This window comes from Crassostrea angulata, unplaced genomic scaffold (genome assembly GCF_025612915.1).
Source record: "Crassostrea angulata isolate pt1a10 unplaced genomic scaffold, ASM2561291v2 HiC_scaffold_316, whole genome shotgun sequence".
In the NCBI taxonomy this organism is placed as follows: domain Eukaryota; kingdom Metazoa; phylum Mollusca; class Bivalvia; order Ostreida; family Ostreidae; genus Magallana; species Magallana angulata.
Window position 1 is genome coordinate 40,028 of NW_026441869.1, and position 26,254 is coordinate 66,281.

General features: G+C 33.9%; 1 protein-coding gene across 1 annotated transcript; it reads right to left on the reverse strand.

The window, feature by feature from the left end:
• Window positions 1-23,365: 23,365 nt before the first annotated feature.
• On the reverse strand, window positions 23,366-24,151 carry LOC128170100 (uncharacterized). Its single transcript, XM_052836073.1, has one exon. It carries the CDS (start codon window positions 24,149-24,151, stop codon window positions 23,366-23,368), a length of 786 nt encoding a protein of 261 aa, XP_052692033.1.
• Between the last annotated feature and the right edge of the window lie 2,103 nt (window positions 24,152-26,254).

Genomic DNA, 26,254 nt, shown 5'->3' on the forward strand with positions numbered 1-26,254 from the left:
ATACATACAATATACAATATATCATGACCAGGATATCAATTTCTTTTTGCGTTATGAGCATGATGCACCTGCGACCTAATCGCTGCTCTTCAGCAAGCTCGCCTCTAGTTATAAGGAATTAATCTTTTGAATTTTAATGTGATCATTAAGATTGTGGCGTTATCAAATCTATTATAAAAACCTTGGGGATTTTTTTTGTTGAGTTTATTATGCGCCGACAATTATGATCACTGCATAATACTTAAAAAATGATTCCTCATTCCTTAAAACAATCAGATTGTATTCTTTTTGAATCTGTTTGGAAAGATAAGCTTTTAGGGAAAGCTATTGCCTACCAATCGATCAAGGTTTAATGTAGAGCGATATGAATTAGAAATATTTTATTTCGAAAGTTGAAAACAACGATTATATAATATACATAGATTCATGTTATATAACAATGTGTTGATATTATAGTATAATCAATCATTACATAATTAAACTATAACTAACGTTTAAAACTTCTAATCTTTATTTCATTATTATTCATCTTTTATCTTCTAAATTTACAGAGATATACTCAGAAAATTAAATAAAATACTTTTTCATCAAAACATATCGTAGTTATGCAAATAGTCTGACCTACCCTTGCATACGTACCATGCACGGAAATTGTATAGTTTCCCTCTTTACCTCAAAATATAATGTAAGGATATATTATACAAAATCTTCCTTGTCTTAGATTATATATTAGCTGTATTGTCTGCAATGTTAATAAAAATAAGGAAATATATATATATATATATATATATATATATATATATATATATATATATATATATATATATATATATATATATATGACTGCAGTCATGAGAAAAGGGCCCTTAAGGTCAAAATTTCACAAACTCACTTTTTTGTCAATTCTGATTAGTCAACTCTTTCTGAATACAAATATACAACGATATTCAAGATCTTATGTGTTTTAAGCATTTTATGACAATTTTAGTAAGAGATGTTAACACGACTTTGACGTAGCTCGTCGAAAACGTCACGAACGTCAAAATTTTTTTGCATTCATTTTTTTCTTCTATACTTCCTTTCACATCATCTTAATTTGTTTGAATCAAATCAATTCTAGATTTTTTTTACAATTTTAACAAAAGAGATCAAAACATTTTGAATACCCGGATATAGTTAAAGTTCTGGACATTTCTGATGACTCCACATGCAATAACCCCCCCCCCCCCCGAACATAAGATAGATAGATAAAGGACATCTTTAAAGTTTAAAATCAATTATAGCTGTTTTTGAAACTCGGGTGTTATTGTGTTAAATTACTGTCTTAATTTCTCTTCTCTTTTATACGTTATCAACACTTAATTCTTATAAAATTACCGATGGAAAAAATCGGCTTCGACTGTCTCACTGAAAAGTAATTACAACTATACAAGAATGTGGACAGTTGATTTGAGAGAAAAGATTTTAACAAAAATGGCATCTTATATTTATCGATTAAAATTTACATTCACTAAGTATGATTCCCTCTATTTCTTACGAAAATTAGTTGTAATTCACAGCTGTATAGAAACAGACAGGACTGAAATCAACTCGGTCCAATTGTAACCATGCAGATTACCGATCGGCCGAAATCTTCAGCAATATAAGAAAAATCACGGATTGCACGAACTATATAATCATGATGATGCCAAACTCAAATCCCATATAAGACGCTTTGGCTACAGCTTTCATCTATCGTTCTGGTGTACATTTACAATAATTTAATGACCTTTACTTACTTTTTACGATCAATTCAATTCATTAATTCATTAAATTAAAGATGTAAATGCTAAACAATAAAATGCTTTCTTCGGCAATACATGTACATGCGGGCTATAAAGATAGCCACATTACAGAACGAGGGTTACGTTAATTTTTTTGGTATTGATCGCTACCTTTTGTTTATATTTATTGTTTAAATATACTCGTACACACCTAATTAAGTATATCAATTAGGACAGACCAACAAAATACTAAAGCCACCCCACGAGCTTATTCTACACTTCTATCCAATTGCTTGGAAAGTTAACGCATACCGTTGTATTTTTGTGATGCAATTTTTATAAACCATAATCATTGAAATAATTAATTAGCATTATTCACATTTTTTTTCAAAATTCAAGATTGCAAGTAAATTTCAATAATTAATTATGTCTATTGTTGCACTAATCGATGGTACAGTGCTGATAAACGTAGCTAATACTCAGTGAGAAGTAACATTTTTACATGTTGACTGAATTTAATTTTCTTATTATCGATGAATATCTCTCTCTCTCTCTCTCTCTCTCTCTCATTGAATACAAATATCGGCCAAGTGATTATCAATTTTAAACAAAATAACAAATTAAATGATAGACTTTATAGAATGCATAAAGATGCATACAGTATTCTAAAGTTTAAAGAAATATTGCGATTCTCGGATTTTTTTTATTGCTGTAAATTGTTACAAACACACATAAACATTGACTTCAGTATCATCATCGAAATTTGTTTCTAGTATTAAAAAAAAACGAAGAGAAACCATCATCTATGAAGGTGAATTGAATTGCCATGCATGTTATTAATTGTAAATGTAGCACATGTAGTGTTTATACATGTATTTATCAATTAACATGAATTAGTTTATTAAACGACAATTTTATCGACTTGATATCAAACGTATTGTAGTATAATGATTGCATTTACAAACTTGTTTAATTTAAGGAATTTTGAATCATGTACGTAACTGATTGGAGATGAATATAATTATATAAAATGCTATAAACCCATGTGGTGAATTTTCAGGCATGTTATGACTGATTTTTTTTTAATGTAACTGCACAAGAAAACAAAGTATGTTAAGCTCAAATAATAAACAAGTTTTTTCATTCGTACAGGTATATTTACTTTTATGTTGTTTCATTTTAAAAAGGCACTTTACATGAAAATGTCACTAAGAATCAAATTTTTCCATGAAATCAAATGCGAAATATCTGAGTAGATTTTAACGCAGTCAAGATATTTGTTAAACTCTTCTAATCCGTTAGTTAAGCTTTTTAATTCGTTAAATAATTTCAAAATTTGATCGCAAATTCTTAAATTGTAATAGAATATGCGAGAATTTATTTTGTATGTTGGCGGTAGCACTATAATTGAGACATAGCCGTTTCATGGTTTCTCTCGTGTTCCTTCCCAATTTAAAAAGTGTAGAATCGTCTCCCGTGAGAGAACTCCCAAACTTATGATTAGAAATATTTGACTTGTATTGTTTCACAGAATTTACTGCACAGATAACTGTTAGATTTGAACAATATTGCTCTGCATCGATTCGGTAGGTCTTAGTCTTCAACCTCTCTTATCAACAAATAGTGTGCAGTGTAGTTTTTTTTTCTTACTTTATTAAATCATACATGTATTAATATTGCTCATGCAAACTGATGTTGTATAATTTTACTCAGATTACTTTATAAATCATCATCGGAAATTCACGACCAGTCTCGCATTCAATTATACGCGTATGCGAGACGGGTCTTTGGTTTTTAACAAGGATTTCCCTATTAGAGCATTTTTCATCACACTAGCTATAGAATGTAAAATGTGGTGTTTAAGTTTCATAGCGGATGCAAAAGCTGCAATTTTATGACGTCTCAGCATCAACTTGTGTGCAATATTACGCGTTCGAAATGTGTAGATATTGACGTTATATGTGTATATTTCATTTATCAAATGTTTATTTCTTAAATCAACATGTAATATTTGACTGAAAAAATATTAATCGCGGTATTACAACAAGACCAGACTCTAGTTATTCAGAAAACACAACACAAACGCAGAAAAAAATGGAAACAGAAAATAAAAAAAAACCTGCGTTTACAATGCCGCAACTTTGACGTCGTTTTCTGAGCATTGTGACGTCAAAAGATAAGGGCCCTTTTCTCATGACGGCAGTCATATATATATATATATATATATATATATATATATATATATATATATATATATATATATAAAGCACTAAAAATTGCTAACGACACGAACAATAGAAATTGTCAAATTTTCGGGACAACCAGTCCCTTCTTCAGGACCAACAAAATAAATTACATGAGTACAAAACAAAGAAAACAAAATTTAAAGCTACTACTAAACTACTGAAGAAACTATAAAAAAGAACAGCTACATTATAAACATTTGTTCACATTCTTAAAGAAGGTGTTGCCACCATGTGCTTTCTTTTGATCAGAAATGATTGTTGTAGTAAATGTGTTCCTGTCTTAAGCCAAGAAACGCATTGCTCTTTCTTTTATTAGATAAGATCTTGTACAATTAATTTTTACTGATTTTATTTAATTACACATAGCTGAACATTATTATTTAACAATATGCACTTGCATTGCTGCACTGTGTTGTAAATATTAGGTTTTTTTTTTTTTTGGAAACTGCGTTATCTCTCGCGTTTCACACGAAAACTGTTGTAAAACTGTGTGACAATACTGTCTGATATTTAAAATGAAATACCGGTATTAATGGGAATCCGTGATATTTTCATAATCGATAATCGGTTCCTTGCAACTTCCGGAAGCTAATTATCGATTGTAAGCAATTTTTTTTTCTATTTCATAGCTAAATAAATGTAACTAAACAAAATACAGTGAACTGACTTGTTACTAGGCCTTTTGTATTTTAGTTTACTGAATATTTCTTGCTATAAAATGTTGTATTCCAAAGATTTTCTTTAGTAGATGGTTCAACATAAACTTTCTTAAAAATAAAATACGTCCAAACACGAGAATGTGCTTTATTTTTTTAGGGTAGGGATCTAGCTCATCTGACATGTCAGCCATTTTTAGACCGCGCACCTTTTCGGGGGTTTTGATGGTCTGCCTCTAGAATATTCTGCTTATGATATGCACTTGTTGAAAGTAAAAAAACTCAACTGATTAATTGTAATGAAACATTTTATAATCGAGCACTCAGAATGCAGTAACAATCAATTAATTTTCTATTATAATCGATGATTGGAACATCACTTTTATGAAGATCTTTTATTTTAATCAGATTGACTTGAATGAATCCGGTTATATATTATAAATTGTGTTGTACAAATATTGCACAGTCACATGTTGGAATTGAAAAAAAAATGTTCCTTTTAAACAAGTTTGGATTATTAGCCTCAAAAAAGTAACTTGGCTCACTTGAGATTAAATGCTGAATTAAAATTACTTTCAATGACACCAAAAACATTTTAGTCATTTTTTGCAGAGGCAATTATTTGAACATGTAAATTCACAATAGTTACCTATTAATGAAGTATAGCTACATTAATATGAATACCTTGCCTAATATTAAATTTGTGATGGTCAGACCGGTTTGAATGCCAGTGGCCAAATAAATCAGTTGGTAGAACACCTGTCTAGGGGTATCAGGTTCGAATCTCGGTCTTGTCCGTCATATTTTTTCCCCTTTTCACATTAGAATCTTGTGAAAACAATTTTAGATTGAATGCTCGAAGAAACAAAAATAAAGGAGAAAATATTTGATTGGTGCATAATTATTTTATCAGCTATTGAGAAAGTTCTAAGTAAGTTAGATTGCATTAGGTAAAATCTAGCAATTAAGAAAGGGCTTGATTGCTTTGCTCCCTATGCCCCTTCTGAATCACTAGAATTTACTTAATATGATCTTTTACGTAGACTTTAAAGATCAAGACAAGATTTTAATGATGCATTGAGTGACATCTGTTAACTGATTAGTTGTAGAATTTAAAATATACAACTGTGCAAAACAAAAATCCATTGCTGGTAATTTTAGAAAGGTCTCTTAAATTCCTGTTATGTATTAGACATGTAGACAATTATATATGTTCTTTTTTATATATACAAGAATGTTTTTTTTAACTTACAAATCAGCAAAGAAATTTTTATAATTTACACTTTACAGTAATACAAAATAATTTAATGATTATCAAAGGAAATAATTGCCTTGTCATATTGAAGAAAAATACTGCCTTTGCATATTCACGGCAAACATTGATTAAAAGTGATATATATTCCAATGAACTAAGAGTTTTTTCTGCAATTTTAATGAGCGGATGTGATTTCTCATCCTTCTTTTCCATTAGCTCTCTGTGCCTTCTGATGATGGCTGTTTGGAGTTGAGCTAAAGCTGCGTCGTAGAAGTTTCTAAGAAGTTGATCATTAGTGCTTTTGAGGATTCTCCTATACTTTAGAAACTCCTTGACAGTTGGATCATCACTTGGCAGAAGTGCTGCAACCATGGAGACAGTTGAGTCTGAATCTAATGAGGTAAAAAATAAATCAATTTAAATGCATTTATGTGACATATATTTTCTTTTTATTTAGTTTATCATATTTTCAAAAGTGCATATACCTTTTACATCTGTAAAGAGCTTCCTCTTGCATGACTTCTTTTGAACAGAGTAAACTGTAATACGATTGTAAAACTTGACATATATGTCTATACAGACTTGCATGTTTTATAAGATATATCATGCATTTTTGATTTGTTTTACCATCTATAGGGTTCTCTCTTGCTCTTTTCAGGCCACGTCTGTTTTCTGCAGCTTTGATCCCATCATGCTCTCTGATTCTGTGAACTTAAAAGTTACTTACATTTTTTTCCAAGTCTTTGTCTTTTGATGCATAATTTGTCTTAAAATGTTTGAAGATATACATGTTATACAAGATTCAAAACATGAGGGAATTACTAAAATAACTGGTAATTTTTTTTTATTTCAAAGATATAAACATAAAAAGCTTCCTTTTAATTACTTTGTTTAAGAAATCCCCCCCCCCTAAAAAAAATAGATAGGTAATGATCCCTCCCCCCACTGCCAAAATTAGCAAAAACTCAAAGAACTGATTTACGGTTAGCATTAAAAATGGTAATAATAAGTGGTAGTTGATTTGTATGTTAGTGTACACATTATACACATTAAACATGAAATTAAAAAAACATATTTGATTGCGATATTTTACATGTTCATGCCACCTAAAAGTGTGATATATTTTTAAGGTTGAATAACACACCTTGAAAAATTCATTTTAATTAAGAGAAGATTATTTGATTAAGAAAGATTATTTGATAATGAAAGATTATTAATGATAAATAAACTGTACATATGTCAAATAAGCGAAAAATGTGCTGTTTAGGATGAAAAATGAATTTCAATAAATTTCTATTTAGTAAATAATGTTGTTTCGTTCAGATGTCAGCCATTTTTGTAATGATGTGTTATTCCAATTTAAATGTTTGTATTACCTGGGAGTGTTGTCTTTGCAGACACAGTTGAAATGTGTTCACCTCTATTGTTATACCCGCACTTTCTAAAGAAAGTTCGGGTATATTGTTGTTACCCTGTCCCGTCCGTCCGTCCGTCCGTCTGTCTGTCTGTCCGTCCGTCCGTCTGTCACGTTTTACTTTCTCAAACTGCTCTTACATCTTATAAACCAGCAAACTGAACTCTTGGAGTTTGATTTGGGGTATCATGTTGTTTTGTAAAAAAGGTTTCAAAAATTCTCTGTTTGTCCTGGGGGTCAAATAATTGGTAACAAATGACGTTTTTTCACAAAAAATCTTCTTCCTCGAACTCCTCCTACAATTTCAACAGTAGACAAATCATCTTTTGGAATATGTTTTAGGGTATCCTATAGATGCGCAATAAGGTTTCGGAATTTTCAATTTTGTCCTGGGGGTCATTTAATGGCTGAAAAATGACGGTTTTTTTTTTTTTACAAAAAAACTGGTTTCAAAAACGTCATTTTTTTTGGGCAGTAGCCAAATGATCTTCTAGAATATGATTGGGGGTGTCATATTGAGGCGTGATCAGGTTCCAGAATTTTTTTTTATTAAGGGGATCAGTGGGCAACAAAAATGACGTTTTATGGCCAAAAAAAAATATGGTTCTCAGAACTTCTCTTACAACTTTTGGAGTAGCTACGTCATCTCTTGGGATATAATTGGGGCTGTCCTATAGATGTGCAATAAGGTTTTAACAATTTAAATTTCATCCAGGGAGTCAAATAGTAGCAGAAAATTGACGTTTATCACTAAAAAACGTAATATTGATCCAAGAGCTCCTCTTATGATTTGATGGATAGACAATTATATCTTGGGATATGATAGGGACTGTTATATAGATGTGCAGTAAGGTTTTAAAAATTTAAATTTCATCCAGGGAGTCAAAAAGTAGCAGAAAATTGACGTTTATCACTTCAAAAAAAAACATAGATCCTAGAACTCCTTTTATGATTTAATGGATAGACACATCATATCTTGGGATATGAAAGGAACTGTTCCATAGATGTGCATTACGGTTTTGAAAAATTAAATTTAACCCTGAGGCTCATTACCTACCGGTACATACCTTTTGATGCCCTTTAAGGATCAAGAATATATATGGTTAAGGGGTGGGGATCTCAACCGTTTTCGAGATATTCGTGCACTTCCTGTTCAAGGGGGGTCATGACCAATTGTAAAGTCTCCTAAACAAAGCAGTGACATATCATTAGGCAAGAAAATACCTGCATGGATCAAACACTACTGTATAACATATAAATAAGATAAAATACATTATTATGGGGGTTGGGGGTGAAAGACAACACCTGGGGGTCATTAATGTACTTTACACCATTTGATGCATCATGCATGCATAATGACATTAGAAGATATTTTGTATTTTCCTGTTTCGTGGGGTCAGAACAGTCCCATAAGGTCATGACCTACATTGTATTTGATGCATTATAATACATTAGGAAAGAAATACTCCTTCCGTCCTATTAAAACTCATATGAAAATGATAAGTGTCTACACCTATTTACATGTAATACACAAATTTAATAAGAAATTGTTTATACAGGGTCAATATGGGGTCAACTCAATAGTGCATGATCATGCAGTCTGACAAATGAAAAAAATAACTTTTGCAACTAAAATGACAGAAACTTTACAAATGCGATAGGATAGGTAACGATGATAAGCTTATTTACATATTAAAAGATGATGATACAGTATGCTGTCAAAGGGAGATCACATTTAGAAAGTGAAAGTAGAACTTATATGCATGCTGACATCTCATTATATTGCGCTACTGCTACTACATGTATTATGCTTACCTAAATTGGTCAACATCTAAATGATAATCCAATTAAAACCCAATAATAAATTCCTTTAGCTGGTCTTAACTAATCCTTTTCTGCATACGAAAAACACAGACATGTACATGTATGTATGGGTGTTGCTAAAACGCGGAACGAAAAACGGAAAGTGGAACGGAATGGAAAATATCATCACGTTTATCGCTTAAAAAGGGTATAGACTGGCCAGAAACGATTTACTTTGTATCTTTTATTTATATCTAATGAATGATTATCAACATGTTGTTATCTTATTAATATTCATATGAATGTCTATCAATTATAGCATTGTATTCATTCGGCTTTAGTTGAGTACGAAACGGAAAAATCAAATGTATACGAATTGTGAAACATTTACATGATTAGACGAGCAAATTAGCTTTAACTTTTCACTTATTTTTCTTATATGGTATTGCTGGCATATCAGCGTAACGTACATGTGTACGCAGTTAGTGAAAGCGTTTTATGCGTGTTTTGAGTATTTTTATATTTCAAATATGATGATGTACATGTATATATTTACATCAAAATTGAATTGTCGGTGTTCTAGACGATCTTTTATCATACAGACGATACAGTATCATTGAGATGGAAGAAAAAAAAACCGTAGGACTGACGACATTAAAAATTAAAATACAGTAAACATTAAAATAGACCCGGTAATTTGTGAAACTAGTAATTTGTGAAACTAGTATTTTTAGCAATGCAATTTTGTTTACGTTTGCATTACTAAGCAGTTGTTTATTCCAGCAGCTATATACTTATAATCCGAATAGAGAGCTCTAGACGTTGCCTAATTTGATTTTCCGATTATATATTGGGACTATAGTCTGTCGATCCCAAATTATTCATGCAGCACATTTGTACGATTTATAATGGAAAATGTTGACATCTTTTCTCCATTTGGAAGTCACTCAGAACTTGCACAATTTTTCAACACTATAATCCGGGTCTGTTGAAATGCAAAACCCCGTAGACTTCTTTTTTTTAGCCGTGTATTTATGCCAGCTGAAAAGCTAGAGAGGACGTTTTAAAGAAAGAATAATGAGAATGTGTAATGCTTCTAAAAGAGAATCGCTTGAACCCTGAGGTATATATAAATAAACAGCAAAAAGTGAATCGAGGATATTTTGGGACAGAATATAGTGGTCAATGCATGTACTGTTCATTTCGAGGAAATAAATATTCTTGAATGAATAATCTAATATTGTTAATCTTTCAAAAAAAATAAAAAGGTACATAAAGTATATCGTTTTAGCATGAATAACAAATCTATGAGGTAAATAACAATAGATAAGATTTTCCGTTTTCCCTTCCGTTCCGATTTCCGTTCCGTTTTGCGTTCCGCGTTTTAGCAACACCCATGTATGTATACACGTGAACCCATCGAATCGAAGAGCTGGGTAAAACTAGTACCCGCTAATGAGACATGCAGATCTGTGCTGTGTACGTAACTTCAGACAAAGATCATTCATTTGTAACATGCATGTATTTTTATGACCTATTCTTCAAATCCACTTGCACTATTTTATTAGGTAAATAACAGCTTTAAGGTGGTGCAGGACACCTGCATATTGTGATGTACATGTGTACTTTCTATTGAGATAAACAATAAAGTATATTAAATATTGATTAAATATTTACCCCCCAAATAATGTTACCTAACATTGAAGCGCAATGGGTTTGAGCGTTTACATGTCTGCAAGAGCACTGGGGTCCAAGGTGTATTTTTGGTAATTTTCCAATTGATATAAATGAATTTTCATGGGGAGGGGGGGGGGGGGGGCTGGACCCCTCACTCCCACCCCTTCTCTAAATACGTGCACACGATGATGTTCATGTAGGCACACAGAGGCAAATCTAAAACCGGCAACCGCCACGGGGAGGGGGCATAATTTAATTTTTAATTTTGTTTGTAATTATTATATAGACCATTATACTTTCCATGACATAAAATGTTAAGATTATTGATTAACTGAAAATTCACTGCAAACAGTTCTACCCCAAATTGCACATAAAGTGCTGCTCATGTCACGATGTGTATTATCATATGGGAAGGGATCTCATCCTTATCATTATTCAATGTATCGACAGAATCTGAAATATATTTTTATTTAGATAAGATCCTATAAATCAATAATAAGATATTTAATCTCATATTTTGATTGAAAATTTCGATTTATTACAAGATTAAAATTCAAAACAAGGTTGTGGAGATGTGATTAGTGCATTGATTCACTATTTATGTTAATTAACTTTGACTCAATCTATTTTTAATTACAATGGACCTCTTTCTTGTATTTCATTTTCATTAGTTTTGAGTGTGTCTAGAATTGATGCCACAACGCCTACTGGTTCCTGCTTATCTGATGCATCTTTCTCTTGTGTCTGGTTTTTTGTGCCTGTTGGTTCATCTTGAATCAAATCTAAGAAGTGATTGATGGATCAATGGGAGAAAAGCATTAAGTATGAACTATGTTAATATTCTATGATTAAAACAAAATTTACAAAATAAAACAGATTTTTATCGGGGAAAATCATTATGTGGATATTATTTGACTTTGAAATATTTGAATACCCTGGTATTTAATTGACAACAATAATAATGTAGTACCAAGCGCTTTTTGTGTTTTATTTTTTCTATCAATTTATTGCCACCTTTGTAAAATTACCTCTGTTTCTTATGCTAAATTGACTTGAAACTTCATTTGGTTGTGAATTATTATCATGCATTGTTCCAGTATCAATAAATGGAGCACTTATGTCAGTACATGTCTCGGTGACGAAAGAAATCTCTGTTATATTGCATGTATTTTTAATTTTGTTATAGATAAAATATCATGAATGCAACTCCCACTGACAACAGTAGATGGTATTTAGGCAGTAGATAGTGGTAATAACATGTACAATCAAATGCCAAGCCAAATGGGATATTTCAATTTAAAAAGTACATCTACAAAGCTGCTACATATTATGCATCATGATTTTTTGTTATATAGTTATCTTTCACATTTTCAAGGAATGAAATGGCTGCTTATAATTTAATTTTTTGTAATTAGTTATAGATGAAAACAGTCATTTGACCTTCAAAATGACATCAAATTGTACAATATTCAAACATTACATCAGGTGGATTGATACATTTTTGACGTTAGTTTAACTGTGACGTAGGCAACATTCTTGATACGATATAAAACATTTTTTTAGCCAATCAGAAATCGTGTTACAACCAGAATGAAATTATTACAAAATAAGTGTATTGTAGATACCTGGTTCCAAAACTGGCTCTACTTGAGGAACTTGAACTGAATCTTCTCCTGTTCTCTGTGGTACATTTTCCTGGTTCTCTACACTAGATGATGTTCGGTGAATGAATGCTGGAAAACCATTGAATATATATTTCAGTAAAGATTTATTCATTGACCATCCAAAATTGTTGACATGTGGATTGATACTTGTTTGATGTTAGTTTTACTGTGACGTAGACAACACTCTTGATACGATATAAAACATTTTTTTAGCCAATCAGAAATCGTGTTACAACCAGAATGAAATTATTACAAAATAAGTGTATTGTAGATACCTGGTTCCAAAACTGGCTCTACTTGAGGAACTTGAACTGAATCTTCACCTGCTTCCAAAACTGGCTCTACTCGAGGAACTTCTTCACCTGCTTCCAAAACTGGCTCTACTCGAGGAACTTCTTCACCTGCTTCCAAAACTGGCTGTACTCGAGGAACTTGGACTGAATCATCTACTGTTCTCTGTGGTACATTTTCCTGGTTTTCTACACTAGATGATGTTCGGTGAATGAATGCTGGAAAACCATTGAATATATATTTCAGTAAAGATTTATTCATTGACCATCCAAAATTGTTGACTTTCCTATGGAAATGGGGTGTAAAAATGAATTGCATGAAGCTCTTGTTAAATCAAAGTACATATATTAGATTAAGATATGTGCTGTATACAGTACACTGTACAAACCTTCATTTTTGAAAATGGGGCAAAGTTTTCCCTCCTCATATATCTTGATCTTGTAGAGCGGCAGAATCAGTTCCGATTCTTTGCAGTCCTGGACACACTTACTCCAGTCCTCTGCCAGGAGCATTTGTAGGTCCTTGTTTGACGAGGAGCGAAAATGAAGTAAGGGAGGGTATGAAGAACTATCTAGCTCGACAGGTCCATCATGAAACATCCCACTGCCGTCAATTAACGACCACCAAATGTTTTCTCCACCATACATGAAGTCAGCAATTCTCTGGTAATGTGCTTGAAATAGAGTTGTTCTTCTGCGTATAAAATCTATATCAAATTTTGTGTTCTCTGGCTTTGGTAGGAGTTTTGCCTGGTGGCTAATAATTGATTCTTGGTGTCGTACATAGTCTTTTTTTGTTCCACTCATCTGTTGGGCATTGTATCTTAACACAGCAATGTCGATTATTTTGCCGCATTGCCTGTTGGCTGTATTTAAGGAAATGCTGCGAAGATCATCACCAAATGTCCTTACCTCTTGCTCTGGTATGCGTGAGCGTAGACAAACTAATCTGTAAGTTTCAGGTGTGTGAACGGTCAGGCTATGAAAATGGCAGCCATAGAATTTTCTTGCAGTCATTTTCTTTGGTATGCTGATAATTGTTTTTGAAAGGATGCTGAATTTAAAGTATAGTTGGAAAGTCGAAGAATTTTGTTTTGTGTTCTCTGTTCATATGGACTATAGCAAATGGATATTATTTCTACTAATGATGTGCAAAGGTCGTAAATATCTTTACTGATTTTTTCTCTGAGAACTTCAAATGGGCAAACATAGCAAGCTTGACCGCAAAGAGACGAGCATCTGATCCTTAAATTTGGTTTTTGTCACCTATGGTTGCAGTCGAAAACTTCTCAAAGTCCTTAAGTGTATCAGGGTTGCTAATATGATAGGGAAGCTCGGTTATCAGATTTTGCACTACATTTGTAGTGTCATGAAGGGGCTCACCTGGTGGCACTTCATAATCATGCAGAAGATCAAAGACATTTTTAGGTGTAGAAAAACATGGCTGGTGGTCTCTGAATGCCTCTTAAAGTGTTACTTAGTTCCTCCTGCAATTCAACTTTGTTCTTGTCATCTGTATCATGGCTCCTTGCAACGAGTTCTCTCATAATATCTTCCTTCTTCAAGTTGGCAAATGGTGATGGTCGCATCAGTGAAAATCCTTTCCACAGCTCCCCTTCTTTAAAGATCTTAAGTCTTTCTTGCGAGGACGGAACATCAATCTGGAAAGCATTATCTAAGTTCATGTGGTCTTTTGATGGAATGCCACATAAACAAGCAAAATGTCCCCCTCTTTGATGACCAGCTTCAAATTGGCGGGGCGGGCCATCTCCACTAAAGAATCTCATGACATTCCGGACCTCTCCACTCTGTGCCTTTAGATTCTGAAGGTCGTCAACTCGGACTGGTATGTATGACAACTGGTCTATATCACTGCTAGATGACTGGCCAAGTACGTAGAGGAAGGGCTTTTCAACCATAGCTTGAACATCTGCTGGTGGGCGTTCTGGGTACTTGGCTCTGTATTCTTCATCTGTGATGAAGGAGGCAGTATCATACAGTGTGCTGACCATGATGGAGATGTACGTGTGATTCAGTATGTCCGAATGGTCATGCCAAATCTTGAGATGTCTTGTATGAGTTTCATTGGTCTCTGTTTCCCGTTGATAATCCTTGTGCATTTCTCTCATATGTTGAATGATTTTTGTCAGTGGGATCATTCTCCCATACACTGTGTAGTCTAATTCGGTAAGTGTTCCTGATTTGTCAGTTCTGTTGGTTTTGAACATTTTGGGAGCTATTTTTTTCCAATATAGAGTTCTCTGTTTTCAAGTTTACTATGGACCTCCTCCATTTATTTTCTGGCTGGTCTTGGGGTCGGAATTGATATGTTTCTGTAAAATTTTTGACTGGATCTTCGAATTCTTAGAAGAAAATCTCTTCCACTTACTCTCTTACACTCGTTAATTAAACTGGTCGGTGTCAATACCATTTTGCGTAGCGAATGTCATCAGAACTTGACCAGCATTTTTAGGAAATTGACCTGATTTGTTCTTAACATGGAATTTGATGGCTAAGTACCGTCAGATGACCTTTGAACCACAGGGAAGTTTTTTCATGTACGTAAGGAAACCCTGACGGTCAAAGGAATAGTTATTCATATTTTCTACATGGTTTTTAGCTTTTTTTAACACCTTCCTTGATTTTTTTGGAGGTAAGAATAGTGCTCTCCCTTGCTGATTGTGTTTTTTTTTTTTTAAAAACATACCTCATCTGTCTCTGTCAAATTGGCTGTAGGATTTACCTGATGCCAAAAAATTTTGCAATTCATTTTCATTGTTGGTAATAAATTTGTTTATTTTGTTTGTGTTTTTCCTTGTTTGCATTGTTTTCTGTTTGCGTTTCTGCTCACCGGGCAGTTTTTCTGTTAAGTTGTATCGTTTTGAAACTACAGTTTTCAGATTTGTTTGAAATTTTTCCTCAAAGATAGGTTCAAAAACATTTAGTATTTTATTTACCCCTATGCTGTTTTTGTTGTCAAGTTCATTCACAATTTCATTGGACAAATGAGTCAAGTTTTTTGTAGATTCTGTTGCAGACTTGTGTAGTACAGAATAATTCAGAAGTTTTAAATGTTCACAAGGGGGATAATCATGTAGTCTGTGGTCCAGTTTTTCTTTGTTAGACAACGATTCCCATTTTTGCAACGAAAAATGCTCAAGAAACCCTTTTCTTTGTCCATTTTTGTTTTTGTCTCTCCAGTTTTTAGGCATGGCTAGGTAGTTTTGCAGTCGTGGTAATTGACGTACAAACTTGTCATCTGGCAAATGCATTTTTGGATATCTGTGCATGACATTGTTGTAGAAATTGTATCTAAATGATGGTGATTTATTTGAAGATTTCACTTTTATGTCATTTTCCCTGGTTGACCACCACTTGATATATTCAGGATCTTTATACTTCGGCCAATAATAACTTTCGCAAAATTGCAAAAATTCATTATTATTTTGATCTCTTGGTATCACTAATGATTTTGAATGTCATTGTTGATTTTCTTACTTACATTTTGTTGTTGTTTTTTAAATTTCACATTTCAAGGTCAGAAACATGATATTGCACGTCAGCCATGATTGTTGCACACTATTAATCTCAAATAAAAAAATATGCAAGATTTTCAGAAAAATTGGTAATTTTTCCCCCTAGATATGATTTTTTTACTGTACATGTGAGGGGTGGATGTGCTAATAATATTAAATTAAATTTAAAAAAAAATTAAAATAAAAAAAAAATGGTTTGCGTTTGTGGGGGTTTTGATTAAAAAAAAAAAAGAGGTCCATGATTTTAAATTTTAGGTTTTATGTTACATTTTTACAAAACTATTTTTCTTAATCTTATACCCAAGCTTTTTGTGTTGGAGATTATCTGTTCTCAAACGAGTCAATATGCTTTTTAATTGTAAAAATACATGTGGGTGATATTTTGTTTGAATAAAGAATACTTAATTTTTATAATTCTTGTTATTTGTTTCTTATGATTCATACAATTTTCCATTGTTTTACTTGCTGCTCTTTAAAGGCTATGCAATAGCTCTTGAGCTGAACATGGTGGCGGATCCAAGTTTATACATGTATTGAATGACATTTGTTATTACTAAGTTCTTGTAGGCCTAGATAAAACAAGAGGCCCATGGGACACATCGCTCACCTGAGGAACAATAGGTATGATACAATAAGCTGAATGGACTCATAATACAAACAATCTGGACAATATACAATAATACATGTAGATCCTGTATACATAAAATCCATTCCCCCCCCCCCCCCCCTGGATATTCTTATGTTTATAATCATTAGTCCCTTTTCTAACAGGATGATTATATAGTCATATCACATGTTGAGTATTTCAGTTCTCAAAAAGATCCTTAACAATTGTTTATATATGGGATATAAACCTACATCAAACTCTGAACCTTCTTGTGAGGCCGAAGAATTGTCCTGGAGCCAAAGTCTTAACAATTATAAAGAATCATCTGGCTGATTAGTTTCTGAGAAGAAGATTTTTAAAGATTTACTCTATATATTATTATGTTAAACTTCGATCCCCCATTGTGGCCCCACCCTACATCCAGGGATCATGAATTTCACAACGTTGAATCTACACTACCTAAGAATGCTTCAACACAAGTTTCAGCTTTCCATGCTAATTAGTTTCTGAGAAGAAGATTGTTTAAAGATTTACTCTTTATATTCCTATGATAAACTTCGACCCCCCAGTATGGCCCCACCCTACCCCCGGGGGTCATGACTTTCACAACTTTGAATCTTCACTACCTGAGGATGCTTCCACACAAGTTTCAGCTTTCCTGGCTGATTAGTTTCTGAGAAGAAGATTTTTAAAGATTTATTCTATATATTCCTATGTAAAACTTCGACCCCCATTGTGGCCCCATCCTACACCCAGGGGTCATGATTTTCACAATTGTGAATCTACACTACCTGGGGATGCTTCCACACAAGTTTCAGTTTTCCAGGCTGATTAGTTTCTGAGAAAAAGATTTTTAAAGAGTTACTCTATTTATTCCTATGTAAAACTTCGACCCCCCATTGTGGCCCCACTCTACACCCAGGGTCATGATTTTCACAACTTTGAATTTACACTACCTGATGATACTTCCACACAAGTTTCAGCTTTCCAGGCTGATTAGTTTCTGAGAAGAAGATTTTTAAAGATTTACTCTATTTATTCCTATGTAAAACTTCGACCCCCCATTGTGGCCCCACCCTACCCCCAGGGGTCATGAATTTCACAATTTTGAATCTACACTACCTGAGAATGCTTCCATACAAGTTTCAGCTTTCCTGGCTTTCTGGTTCTTGAAAAGAAGATTTTTGGAAAATTCTTGAAATTTTTCATTAATTTCTTATTATCTCCCCTTGAAAACGGGTGTGTTCCTTAATTTTCACAACTTTGAATTCCCTTTGCCTAAGGATGATTTGTGCCAAGTTTGGTTGAAATTGACCCAGTAGTTCTTGAGAAGATGTTGAAAATGTAAAAAATATCACAAATCCTTGAAATGCGGTAGCATACAAGGGGAAATTCCAGTATAACTGAGATAGGGATGATCTTGAATAGCTTGGTGGTGGCACTGTCGTGAAAGGAGGGATAATGGCTGGTTTTACATCAGCAGAGCTGGATTGCATTCTGAAAACAAAATTTCACTTGATAAAAATATCTTAGATGTTGCATATATTGCAAACGTAAATGAAAGGGTGAAATAAACATTTTTTTTTAATTATGCACTCAAAGTTCGCGCTCTATAAACTTATAAATGAATTAGAGTGATCTGTCCTTGATCGCAATCAGCCGTGCGTTTGAAATTTTGCTTCTTGCGTGAAATATCAGCGTCTGTTATGAAAAATCACAAAGTTCGAAGATAATTTCTACATTTAAAAACATATCGTTTGTGGAATAGTTAACTGTGTGTAATTCTCTCCAAGAAAAGTGCTGGGTTATATTTATGGATTCTTTAATTAACATGTATTTTTAAAAAGTAAGTAAAGCATGTCGTGATTATACATGGGTTATGACAAGTTCAACGTTAAAAAAATATATGTTGTTGTAAATGTATGACTTGCTCCCAACACTTTTTGGGTTAAGAAATTTGAGCACTTTTGATCAGTAAAAAACGCACTTGCATTATCAGTCTCTATATCTTCGAACTTCTGTGATAAAAATGGATGAGTGATTTTTGTCTATTTTTAGACTGTCACGTGATAAACAGCTGATTTTGGTACCGCAACTAGTTCAAAATTTTACGGTAGCATATATGCTGTTTGAACATATGTAGACTTTTTTTTTATAAAAAAAAATATAAGTAGTTACTTTAGCTTTAGAAATATATTATTAAAACATCTCTTATTAGTCCCCTACCGGTTTCACCGGAGGGGACTATAGCTTTCCTCTGCGTCCGTCAGTCCGTCTGTCCGTCTGTCTGTCCGTCCGTCAGTCCGTCTGTCTGTCCCACTTCAGTTTTCCACACTTTTTTTCTTTATGCATTTGAGGAATAATATGACACTTGCTGAACAGCTTCAAAATGTCAAACTACAGATCAAGTTTACACTTTTGTAGCGTCTGATTGACATATTTTCGAGAAAATTATTTTTTTTATATTCCAATTTTTTAATGTTCGGGTTCGTTATCGGGTTCGGTGTGTAACTGAATAAACGAGGTCAGTATATAGTCAGTAATAATATCGTGCGTTACTTGTACCATTCCTTTTCCTGTACCATTCCTTTTATCATTTCTAACAAACAAATAAATTCTATAAAATAGTGTCAAGCATTGTGTTGTAAATTTAATCGGCAGGGTTTTTTTTGTATTATTATTACAATCGGGTTCGTTGTCGGGTTGGGCTGTTTAACTGTTTGGTTTGATTCGGGGTACAGAAGACGGTAAGAAATGATATTGTGCATAACAGTGCATTGTTTTCACAAATTTTTACCAGCGAATACAGAATAGACTTGGCAAAATTACAGGAGATGAAATAAAGAGTATTATTTTACCTATTTCCTATTTTTCTATATCAACTACATAGTTTTAATTTCCTCTGTTCTTTTATCTCTGATTAAAGCATGACATCTCGTTTACAATAGCTCTGAAATAGTTGTGTGCTTGGTAGCTTTCATAGAATAATACAAACCTGTAGGGGACGTGTATTGCTTATGCAATACTCTCAGAATGCTTGTTTTCATTGGTTTACGGATGGACGTCCTTAACTTAGTTGCGTTTAGGTCGATTTCTACATAAGGTTTTGTATAAATGCAATTCCTGATATTACTTAAAGCATTATGCATGTAAACCATAGGATACAAAGCTCAAATTATTCCTGGGATTTTGTTCATGTTGGCTGATCTAAATTTGAAAAATGTATATATTTTTTTAATCCAAAATACTATTTGTTTTTCACCTGTTTAACTTACATATAAATCTCATTCATCATGCTTTCTTGTTTAATCAAATAATTTTTGCTGATTTGAGAAACTATTTAAAGGTGTAGTGGGACACCTTAAACATTGACAAATAGTGTTTTGTTCATTAAATTTATGCAGTATTACATACCACTATTCTCATCAAAAATTTTATCTTGCAAGACTTCACTTTCACCACTCTGGTGGATTGTCTTCCATTATGTCTCCCAAATTTGCCTTTGATGTATACTGGTATTACCAAGACTAATAATCTTAACAAAATAATGACACACACAGGATGAATGACCATCTTTAAGTCCTCCTTAAAGATAGCTTAAAGGTGTTTAAAGGTAGCTTAAAGACGATCTTTAAGCCACCTTAAAGCTATATGTGTTGCTTAAAGGTGGCTTAAAGAAAGCGTAAAGATGGCTTAAAGGCAGCTTAAAGACTATCTTTAAGCCACCTTTAAGGACAACTTTTAGGTCCTTAATGTCCAAACTTCTTTAAGCCACCTTTAAGCCACCTTTAAGCTACCTTTAAGCCACCTTTAAGCCATTAAAAAAAAATTAATTCAATATTGTGTTTAATTTCCAACAAAATGTATTAACTTTATGAAAAAAAAGGTATAAAAACGGTTTTTGTTCTAGAAAGAAAAATGAAAAAAAAAACAAAACAAAAAAAAACCGGCCATGGCGAGAATTGAACCCGGGACCCTTAGTTTAATAGCATTACCACACTACCTCTGCGCAACGGCAACTTACATATATATGAGCGTTTTTATATCCTATATATCAGTGGATATTGAATCACTGTATTGAATGTGTTTACTTGAAAAGATTTTGACAAACCATTCAGTTTGTAACAATCAATTATATCTAATTTATAAATAACATGCATGCATATATTTAGAAATACGGAAACTTGGTCTTCAGTGAACAAAAAATATATTATACCTAAATGGAAACCGTTAGGTTCACTATAGTAGGCTTTCTTTGTTAATAAATTTAAACCGAGTAGATATACGTTCATCTAATTTATAGCTATACAAATGTAAGAAAGAAAATGAAATCATTTCTTTTATTAAATGCATTGATACTATTAGGGTATTTGTTCAATTTTCCGCAATTTCCCGGTTTTCATGATCGCGGCGCCGTTCCAATATGTTTAAATATTTACATGTAATTGTATGTACATGATCTTTAAACTATCAATTCTATAACAAACAAAATTACCAATTACCGGTGACGTATTTACTGCATGTGGCAATTGCAAATGACTTGTACAAACAATCGTATGATGTGCCAGGCCGGGTATATTTGACATATTTACCCTTATACATATATTTAAATAATCAACCCCTATTTATGATCACCGGTACATTAATTAATTAGCCTCAAGATTTGACTCTTACATACATGTATCGTTAATTTGTAGACGTAACATCTTTGAAACCCAGAGCTAGGAAATAATACTTTGAAAATGAATTACAAATGTAAATTAACTTTTATTCACTAGACTTATCGTATACTCGTACATACTAAGATTCAACGCCTTTAGAAACCTTGACGTGCACCTGGGCACACGACACACCTGTTGTGTATATCTTGTATTCTGTGTTAGTTCCAGGGGTTTTCTTAAGTTGGACAAACAATAGACGTTTATTAGATATACACAAACATGCACCTGGGCACACGACACAGCTGTTGTGTATATCTTGTATATTCTGTGTTAGTTCCAGGGGTTTTCTTAAGTTGGACAAACAATAGACTCTAATTAGATATACACAAACGAACAAAACTATGTCTAGACAAACAAAGCAGTAATATCCTGCCCGATATAACAAAGGCAGTTGAGAGTCTTTTCATCTTTAACATGTATCTAGCAGATCTAGAGTTAGAAATAATGAAAATTGAAAAAAAAATACAAACCTTAAACCGATTATCAAATTAAATCATGCATTTTTGGTTCATTATCTTTATTTTGTTTAATAACCGGTAGCTGCAATAATGTAGCCCTCTCCCGATTTTTTTTTTTTTTTTTTTTTTTTGGGAGAGGGCTACAACTCCATAGGATCTCCGTAATGGTGCAAGTGCGGGAGTGATTCACTCCCGCAACGATTTCGTCTCAAATCGTTTATAAATGACAATAACATTTGCATTTCTTACCTGAACTCAAACGTTGTAGATGTCTATGGCATAAATTAATCCAAAAATATCAAGTATAGTCAATATATCGGTTATTTTTCGTGTATGTCAACAACGAAAGTTGAATTTGTCCGCCATGTTTACCGACCTTGACCGGTTTTATTTTTGGACAGCCAATGAGAATTCAGGAGCGGATCTTGAACTGAATATAGGAATTCCCCTATTTTAAACATAATTAACGCGGTAAATATGAATTTTCCATTATATACCATTTTCTTAAATGATGTTTTAGTGATATAACGAGGTAAGATCGATTATTTACACTGACATTCACGTTATCAAGCCCATCAAAACTCCAAGCGTACATCCATAAAATCACGCGAGAACTGTCATGGCTGCTGAAAAAGACGACTGGTAAACATGCTGATGTGTTTTATCTGGTTTTGGTTTATATACGGTTAAATTGTTCAACCTGAATTAAAAAATCATTTTATCTAAAGGAAGTCAAATATAAAATCGATCTTTTTTCACCGATTAATTTATAATAGGAAACAAACATACTTTAATTAGTTTTATGCACATATTAAGATACAGAGACTGCGCTCATCCCTACAATAATTTTGAAACCCCCCAACAATTATAAAGAATTTTATAACGGCAATCTGTGTCCATCGGAGCGGTGCTGATGATAGCGATCTGTGTTTAATGGAGCAACGATTAAAACCGCCTGGAACCCCCCCCCCCCCCCCACCCCCTTCCTTGGAAATTATATTATCACTCGGATGACCCCCCTCCCATCTCTATAAAAGAGCTTTTGCATTTAATATATGTTTTTATTGTTCAGCTTGATCATTATTGACTTAAAGGTCACTTAAAGACAGTGTAAAGGCAGTGTAAAGAGAGCGTAAATGCCACTTTATAACTCATAGTCTTCCAACCATTTTGGCAGTCGACGAATTCGCTTTTGCTCAGTCTCTTTCACTAACTCTTGAACAGCATCTTACTCGTTTGTTTCACCCAGTTCGAATGTGTCTGTCTCTTCAGCTTTTATAAGATAGATTCATCTCTTGCCTCGGGCGCATCACACTCAAAATTCAGAACTTGCTCTTTTTTCTTTCGCATCCTATCACAGTGGATAATTTGTTTTTCTCCTTTTCTGTCACAATTTACTGCATAAAGTACATCAGACCACTGTTCAAGCACCTCAAATGGTCCTCGCCAAAACGAGGTGAGTTTTGGAGAGCAACCAACTTTTCTCTGAGGAAAGTACACAAATACTTTATCTCCTTTCTTGAACTTTTCCCACGACATTTTCAGGTCATGATATTTCTTTTGCCGATTCATAGCATCTTCTATATGTTGAGGGACGACATTGTGGGCACGATCAAGTCTCTCCTGTAAGATACAGAACCACTCATTCGGAGTTTCTATTTTCATGTGTTCAGGCATCTCATACTGCAAGTCTAAAGGTAATGTAGTTTCCCTTACTAACATAAGCATATTCGGTGTGAATTGAGTAAACTTGTGTTCTGCAGACCGGTAGGCCATCATGACATAAGGAATGTGTTCATCCCAGTCTGTCTGATTCTCCTGTACAAATGCGCTGAGCATAGAAGTCAATGTTCGGTTGAACCTTTCAACCATACCATCCGACTGTGGATGGTAGGCAGTGGTTCGTATTTTCTGGATATGAAACAGTCGACATTCTTCCCTAAACAATTCGCTTTCAAACTGCCTCCCCTGATATGAGTGTATTATTCTAGGCGTTCCTAGCCTAACAAATACTTCTTCTACCATTATTTTTGCTACTTTTTTAGCTTCCATATTTGGCATTGCGAACGCTTCCGTCCATTTCGTGAAGTAGTCTGAAACTACTAAGATGTATCTATTGCCCTTGGCAGTGATAGGTAATTCTCCCAGAATATCAGATGCAATGCGGAAATTGGCAACCTTAATGGTACTAGTTGCATGGGTGCAATTTTCTTTTTTATTTGGGTTTTTACGTTTTGTGCAAGTATCGCAGCCTGTTACATAATGTCTTACATCCTGCTGTAGACCAGGCCAATAATATCTTTGTCTTACCCTTGCTAACGTTTTATGTACGCCCAAATGTCCTGATGTTTTCTCATCATGGCAATATCTTAAAATGCTTCTTCTTCCAGAAAGTGGTATCCCTTGCTGCATTATATCTGCATTTGTCTCTAACACAGTCCACTTTCTACAAAGTATTTTGTCCGTTATAGTAAGTTTATGCCACTGACACCACAATGATCGAAAAAAATAACCTTTACTGCGAACGTCGTCAAAAACAGGTCTTCTTTCACTTTCTAGCCATGCCTTTACTTGCTGCATTATATCGTCATTTGTCTCTAACACAGTCCACTTTCTAAGAAGTATTTTGTCCGTTATAGTAAGTCTATGCCACTGACACCACAATGATCGAAGAAAATAACCCTTTACTTCGAACGTCGTCAAAAACAGGTCTTCTTTCACTTTCTAGCCATGCCTTTACAAGTGTTATGTCTTTATCATGTTCTTGCATTTCCAAAATTGACATGTTGCTTGTGTCTTCAGTCTCTTTCTGTTCGAACACTGCTCGTACCTACACTCTGGTTTCCTCAGATTTGCTAGAACAGTAGTCGTTTCCGCATTGTCTACACGAAATCCTACTTAGGGCATCTGCGTTTTTGTGTAATCTTTCTGGCCTGTGTTGGATTTGTATCTCGTAGGTCGAAAGTGTCTCTATCCATCATGCCAGCTGACCCTCTGCATCTTGCTTGTTCATTAACCACCTTAAAGAACTGTGGTCGTTTCTTACCAAGAAAGGTTTGCCGTACAGATAGTGCCTAAAATATTTCAAATAATATGCACTTTTTGGCCTTCAGCTTTAGCTGGGGCATTGCAGAGCCCAAATGGCATTACGTTGAAATGATACAACCCATTCCGAGTTACAAATGCCGTTTTAGCTTTATCATTTTGTTCCATTTCAATATGCCAGTACCCTGAATGTAAGTCAAGAGTGGAGAACCATTTAGAACCCGCAAGCTGGTCTAAAGTCTCGTCTATACGTGGCAATGGATAGGCGTCCTTTTTTGTGCTAGCATTTAAACGCCTGTAGTCCATACAGAATCGCGTTGAACCATCCTTTTTCTTAACTAAAACAACTCTAGACGACCAAGGACTATTTGATGGTTCTATAACTCAATGCTTTAGCATATCTTTAACATGTTTCACTACTTCAGCATTCATATGCTCAGGAAGTCTCCTCGGCACTTCCCTTATTGGCTTGTTTTCACCCGTGTCAATTGTATGCTTAGCTAAGCCAGTTCGTCCAAGATCGTCGTCAGACTTGGTAAATAAATTTGCATGTCTACCTAAAAGTGACTTCACAATTTTTGATTGCTGTTTGCTCAAATTGGAACAGGTTTTCTTGAACAGAACTTGCAAATGTTCCGGCAACATATCCGTATTCTCCAAGGTTCCAAGTTCTCCGTCAATCACTTCTGCTATTGATGACAGTTGCGCAATTGTTGTTCCTGTTCGAATCATCATATCTTTATCTGAAGGATTCAACAATCTAATTGGAATGGTCTGACCACTTCTCACTTAAATACGGCCAATTATACCTCTATTTGAACTCAGACATGTTTCAGACGGCTTCACAATGCCAACATCAAAATCCATTCGATCACCGTCTGGCACTATTACTTTTCCTGTCGCAAAAATCTCGGATCTTGATGGCAAGGAGATGGTGTCTGTAGCTACGATTCTAAAACAACGTATTCTGCCTTCGAATTCTAGCGCATGTCTTTCGCCTCCCAGTATTAGACTTTTATCACTTAGACTAATAACGCCTTTATTAGCCGTCAAGCAATCTAAGCCCAGGGCAGCCTTTACTCTCATATCTGCAACAATCACATTCTGAAAAGTCACCTT